The following is a 6,847-nucleotide window of genomic DNA, read 5'->3' on the forward strand; positions in this document are numbered from 1 at the left end:
TGGGGGGCTCTGGGCTCCGTGCCGAGCCGCAGCCGTGCCGAGCCGCTGGGAAGCCGCAGCCGCCGGAGCGGCGTCGTGCCCGGTGCTGCCGCCCGCGCACCCGGGAGGTGGCTCCGCGCCTGCCGGGCGGGGGCCCTGCACCGCCGGGCGTCCCGGGCTGCCCGGGCGCGGGTGAGCGGCGGCGGCCTCTGCCGGCTGGCCGCGGAGCCTAGCAGGGAGCGCTGCGGCCGCCTAGGGCTCGGCCGCCGGGTGCCCGCTCGTGGTGTCTTCGTCGGCGGGGAGCCGGGCCCGAGCGGTGCGGCCGCGGTACGCCGAGGACAGGGGCAGTGTCCGAGCGCGGTGGCCGGAGGGCTCCACGGCTCCTGCGCTGCGGTCCGTCCACTGCGTGGCTCCCGGAGGGCTGCGCGCATCCCGCATCCCGCATCCCTCGCGTGTCCGAGCGCCGTGCTGGAGCACAGACGTGGCTGAGAATAACGTGGTCAGGCGTACCGGGCTTTGCCATTCCTAGGGGCTTTTCTTTTTGAAAAAGGATGAATGATCGGGGATATTGTAACTTAAACATACTTATAAATTTAAGTCTCTCTCTCTCTATATATATTTTTCAAAATATCTATAAAATTGGTTTGACGTCTTTTACGGAGTTGCACAATGCTGAAATCAAGATTCTATATATTTTTTTTTCTATTTCTTAGAGTGACTTGCATCGTGTCTGGAATGGAGATTTCCTCTCATCAGTTTCACCTCTTGCAGCAACTAAATGAGCAGCGCAGGCAGGACTTATTCTGTGACTGCAATATCCTGGTCGAGGGAAAGGTCTTTAAAGCACACCGAAATGTGCTGTTTGCCAGCAGTGGGTATTTCAAAATGCTCCTTTCACAGAGTTCGAAGGAAACTACTCAGCCAACGACAGCCACCTTCCAGGCCTTTTCTCCTGACACATTTACAGTTATCCTAGATTTTGTGTATTCAGGCAAACTGTCCCTCACTGGTCAGAATGTCATTGAAGTCATGTCGGCAGCTAGCTATCTTCAGATGACCGATGTTATCAGTGTGTGTAAAACATTCATTAAGTCTTCACTAGACATCAGTGAGAAGGAGAAGGATCGCTACTTCAGCCTGTCAGACAAAGAGGTAAATTCAAATGGCGTGGACCGATCGTGCTTATATAGCGCTGGCTGGAGAGCAGAAAGCAGCCCCCCACATTCCCACTTAAATCCAGATCAAGGGACATGCATGATGGGTGGAAACGCTTGGAGCAATTTCAACTACTATCCTGCTTCTCAAAGAAATGCACAGCAACAGCTGTCCAAACACGACCAAAGGCAGGACTCTATAAAGAAATCCCGGCACCTGGGACTACAGCAACCTTCTGACATTCCTCACTATAAATCAAGCAAACTGGAGGACAGGGCTGCTGAGCCTGCTGGCCACGTTACTCAGTCTGAGGAGCAAGTTCAGATTGAAACAGAAGTTGAATCTCCTCATGTGGGATATCAGTATGGTCAAGGGTCTGATGTGATATCAAGAAGTTTGGCTGTGTCACAGCAGGAGCACGAATCACCCCGTTCTTCGAGTAAATCCAAGTCTTCAAAAGCAGATGAGCCGTATGCAAGCATGCCCTCAATTCTAGGTGTCATGGGAGGCTGGGCTGAAGGCAAGTTTGTTCTAGCACTGCAATCATCTGTTAATCATCTGGTGTCAGTGAGAAAATACACATTGCTGAAAGAGTGAGCATTTACCAGAAATACATTTCCGTTTTCCAGAAATGTAAGCTTGGAAAGCGAAGCTCTGTTTTTCAGTAATTATGAATAAATGAAGTAAATGAATAAAGGAATAATTACAAAGAAATTAAATCAAACTAGTCTTTCAAAATACATAATCTTTAGTGTCTCTACAGCTCTAGACTCATGGTCATCTTGTTTTTTATGCTCATTTTAATATAGCTAATGGTCCATTCATTTTCCTTTGTTGCATTCCTGTGTAATTTATGGGGAAACACAAAATCTTTGTATTTGAAAAGACCTATGATATATTAAAAAAAAAAATAGGAGTGATTTTCTGTTCTGTTTATGTTGCTTTTCATAACTAGAATACAGTTTCCTAGAGCATGACTAGATGTGTTATGACTTCTTTTTTAAAAATCAAATTATTTCCTAACAGATGATCTGCCCAGGATGAGGTTCAAGTGCCCGTTCTGTACTCATGTGGTGAAAAGAAAAGCAGACCTAAAGCGTCACCTTCGCTGTCACACAGGAGAGCGCCCTTACCCTTGCGAGGCATGTGGGAAAAGATTTAGCAGGCTAGATCACCTAAGTAGCCATTTTCGAACAGTATGTATTTTTAGTAACTGCATGATTTGTTTAATGTGTAAATCTGTCTCAGTATAATTAAACACAGTACAAGTGTATCTGGTTGATATATTGACTCCCATAAAGAAGAGGTAGTAGATAATTAAGCTGGTTTTGTTTAAGTCAATTTGAAGCATAATTCCTATGAGAGGAGATGCATTTCTTTGTTAATTGATGGTTTGCAAAGGTAGTGTGCTATGCAAGTGCTGTAATAGAGCTTAAGTGGACAATCACAGCACTCATGATTGTTTCATTTTTAAAGTTTGATGACTTCCTTGAAATGAGTTAATGCTACCACTTGATGCTACTCGAGCCCTACTTTAGTGATCTTAAAAACACTTCTCTCTGGATAAAATAACAAATTTATTCATTTCAATTTTCCCAGATTCATCAGGCTTGTAAACCTATCTGCAGAAAGTGTAAACGCCACGTGACTGAGCTAACAGGACAAGTGGTCCAAGAGGGGACAAGACGTTACAGACTCTGTAATGAGTGCTTGGCTGAAGCTGGCATAGACAGTATTCGCATTGACTTGGAGGCTGAAGCACCACTTGAATTTCCAGCAGATGGGGATAAGGATTCCAGGTGGCACTATGGGGAAGACAACAGATCTGATGTGGAGATTGTGGAGGATGGGTCATCCGACTTGGTCATTCAGCAGGTTGATGACAGTGAGGATGAAATAGACGAAAAGGATGTAAAACCAAGCATTAGGTAGTTGCGAGATGAGCGTTAGTACGTTCTCCGTTTTACACAGAATTCCTGTCCTGACCATAAGCCCTCCACCAGCCTGTTGTTACTGTACAAAGACTTAGTGGTTTCTCTCGAACAGGTCCAGACTTGCATGTTTATGGACATATCATCGGGTCCATTCTGAATTTTGCTATCGAAATACCCATACTTTGCTTCACTAGAAATAACCCATTCTTGAATGAAATGATGGCTGAACATGGACACTGAAGTACTACGTGGATAGATGTCTACTACTTTTTGTAGTAGACAATGGGTCTTTTCTCAAAACCTCTTTCACGGGGGTAGGGTCTAAATACTTTTTAAAAAATGAAGTTGCACACCATTGTAAATTACCCAATTTTTACACTTTCAGAGATGTTGGCTTTCTATGTGGTATCTCCCAGTGATGAGAAAAGTCTAAGTACCCCACCACTGCCATCTCCACTGTAGAATATAAAGGCAGCTGCTCTTCAGCATTCAGAAATGAAGATAACCTTCCATGAAATTTCATGAAGACTTCACATTATGATTAGAAAAGCCAGGCAGAGAATTAAGAAAAAGCATATAATTTTTTTAGCACATATATCTGGAAAAGCACTTTCTTGTAAAAATTATTCTAATTAGGAGAATCTTTAGCAGATCATTCATTCAAGACTTATTTCCTTACAAGAAAATAAACACATGAATGCTAGTCCCAGTCAATGCATCAGAGATAAAGTGGTTATGAATATGGATCAGTAATTGATGTCAGTAGATGTTTTATTCATTCTGAAAATTGGGAACTCAGATTGGAGTGTGTTTTAATAGCCATTAGTAAAATAACTTTTTTATTTATTTATTTTATAAATATCTCAAAAGTGGCAAAGTGGCGTGACTGGTAGCCCTGCATCCACGGCATTGCCATTGGCAGTGGCAGCTTTTCAATGCCAGCATGAACGAAACAATCCTGACAAGGTTACTTTGGCTGCTGTGTTTTCTTTGTTCCCTGTTTTATTCACCATTAATGGAGGCAGAGCCAACTTGTATAGCATGTATACTCTATCGTTAGAAATGGAACTGATGACATTTTACATCTGAAACCATTGACTACTCGTTTGTATTGACCTACCCTCAATTTAAACTGGTGAGTTTTAAGATGGAGTCCTTACCGATTTATATATTCCCAAAGTCACCCAGTCACCAAGAGAACATAATTCCAGCTTTTTTCAGTCTGTGCTGTATGCCAGTGAAAAAGATGTACTGAAAGTTCTAAACATCATATTTGTTAACTTTACCTACAATTAGACTACAAGAGATGAGTTGATTAATGTTGAAGAAAGTTTCCTTTTAAAACAAAATTAAGTCACTTTGTTTTCTAACTTGGTGAGTTCTGCTTAACCAGCACTGCAAAGAAGAGAGGAGAAATATGCTGCTGGCTGGTTTTACTCAGCATTTTCTTGGACAGAAATGAGTTTTACTAGTCTTCATATTGTGGTCATTGAACTCGATGGGTACAGGCTTAGAAAGCTTTGTCTTTTTTTTTTAACAATTTTGTAAGCATGTTTGGCTGAAACCTGGGGTTAATTACAGAGCAATTACATATATATACACTATATAATCTCTTTCCCAGGGACAGCTAAAGAGTCACTATTTTATTTGTATTTCTGTAAAAACTGTATAGCCTTGTTATTATCATCATTATCAGAGTGTGCAGCGTTTTCTTACCAGGCTGCAGATGGCCAGCCTAGGAGCCTCACAAATGAGAGCTGGAGTACATCCTAAGTTGGCGGTATCGAGCAGCACCTGGCTTGTATGTTCCAAGGAGACCATTCTTTTTTCATTTGTCCAGTTGGGAAGTAATATTTTATGGCTCCTACAGAAATTACTGTCCATTGGCTTAGGCATGGGGGTAGAGGAGGAAAAATGGGAGAATTTACCAAACTTTCTGATGAGCTGTACAAAAACATCTTTTCCAAACGAACTTGCCTTGATCTTATGTTTCCCTTTGCTCAGCAGTCCACAAAATGGACTTCACGTGAAAACAGCTAGTTATTTTCTTGGAGCTTATTACTCCTAAAATTCATAATATTAAATGGTTAAGAAATATTCCGTAAGCAATTGTAATTAAATCAAATATAGAACAAAGAAATATATAAAGGAATACAGAATAACTTCAATCAAGTGCAAATTTTGAGAGAAAATGCTTGCCAAAATAGAATTTAATAGATTTTTCATTTCCCTTTAAGCAGTATGCACAATAAATGCTAGGTACCAGTGCCTGCTGTCCCAGAATACAAAGTAACTGGGATTAGTCTCTGCCAGTGTTTGGGGACTGATTAAGGGGAAGGGGAAATACAGTGTCACCCTAGGCCTGAAATCTTAACTGCCAACTGCAAAGGTGAGACTAATAAGTGTTCTTGTATACCTGAGGGAGTTTTTAGAAGCAAAGGGATTTCTGGATCAATACTCAATTTAATTAGATATTGTAAATCTAAGAATAGTGGGGACCAGATGCTTCAGAAAAAAAGATGTGAAGTGGCTATAATGGGCAAATGGAACAATCCATCCATATGAAGACATTAAGTGTAGGCAAATTAATTGCTGATTTGCCTTGGCAAACAAGGGTTTTACTGCTTTTATACGTTGTTATTCTCAAATAGCATACTTAAATATTTGTAGTCATTTTTAAAGTATCTTATTAAGCTTGGAGTTTTAGCCCAAGATTGCGATACCCACAGGTCACTCATGTTTTATATTTTAAAAAGGTTACCATTTTTACATTTGTTGCTTTATTTCAGTTGTTGTTCCATTATTTTTGTATTACAAGACAAGATAAATGTTAAGTGCCTTATGTTTTCTATGTCCTTCATTTTACATAGCCAGTCATGTATTTTTGCTTGTTTTTCTTTAAATGAAAGTAACCCTATTTTGTTTTCTTTTAATCTCCTTGCATTGCCTCTGATAACTGTCTTCATACTCTTGTAAGGCTTACAGGCTGCCCATTAGCAGAAGTCACATTTTATTTTTTTTCTCCAAGGAGGAAAGCAAAGATCATAAATAATTGTTCCTGCAGAATTTAATTTACCTGACAATAACTGTTTTGAATGATGTTTTTAGAACTTTGTCAGGCCACAAGAAAGACACCTGATTTTAGATGCTAGAGAAGGCTGTACAGGACTGTATTGACTTCTGATGATATTGATCCATTCAGATTCTGTTTCTGTACTGCCGCTATGCATCCAAGTCAAGGTTTGGGAGGTTTAAATTGTAGTGCAGCATTGGAACAGGCAGTTCAGAGAGCAGCCTCCTAGATCTCTGCCCTTGAAGGTGTTCCAGACTTGGCTAGACAAAGCATGGCTGATTCAAGCCGACGTTGGTGCTAGCCTTCTTCCTCTGGGAGGTGGGACTGGAGATGCTCAGAGCTCTCCTATGACCAGCATTTCTATGATTGCTGATTTTTGCTGTTATTTTCATTTTTCCTCGTGTATTTTTCAACTTCATCATGACTCTGATTGCGTTGAATGCTCTTAAGTGCTACTTAATGTATATTTTGATTCTTCACTGGTTTTCAACATGCCATTCTCTTGTCTTCTGCTTTTCCATTTGTTGTTTACTCTGATTAGGTGGTGGGTGTCAACTTCAAGAAATGTTCCTCTTATACCTCTATTTTTCTGTGCACTCCTGGGTTCCTTGTCCCTTTCCTCTGTCTGTACTTTGTCATTGAAAGACAGCCTCTGTTTACTTGGTTTGTGTTTATTGTGTTCACAAGACCACAAGAGTAAAGACAT

The 6,847-nt window shown here is 41.2% G+C and overlaps 1 protein-coding gene across 2 annotated transcripts; it reads left to right on the forward strand.

The window, feature by feature from the left end:
• The first annotated feature begins 78 nt into the window (after positions 1-78).
• ZBTB8A (zinc finger and BTB domain containing 8A) lies at positions 79-6,001 on the forward strand. 2 transcript variants are annotated; one of them, XM_035312886.1, is made up of 3 exons: positions 79-1,654; positions 2,161-2,276; positions 2,734-6,001. In XM_035312886.1, exons 1-3 carry the CDS (start codon positions 649-651, stop codon positions 3,064-3,066), a joined length of 1,455 nt encoding a protein of 484 aa, XP_035168777.1. In that variant the 5' UTR covers positions 79-648; the 3' UTR covers positions 3,067-6,001. The 2 variants fall into 2 exon arrangements, with proteins under 2 accessions (XP_035168777.1, XP_035168776.1); XM_035312885.1 differs by having other exon boundaries at positions 83-1,654; positions 2,161-2,330.
• The last annotated feature ends 846 nt before the right edge of the window (positions 6,002-6,847 follow it).

The sequence above is a fragment of the Oxyura jamaicensis genome, assembly GCF_011077185.1.
Source record: "Oxyura jamaicensis isolate SHBP4307 breed ruddy duck chromosome 23 unlocalized genomic scaffold, BPBGC_Ojam_1.0 oxy23_random_OJ71155, whole genome shotgun sequence".
NCBI lineage: Eukaryota > Metazoa > Chordata > Aves > Anseriformes > Anatidae > Oxyura > Oxyura jamaicensis.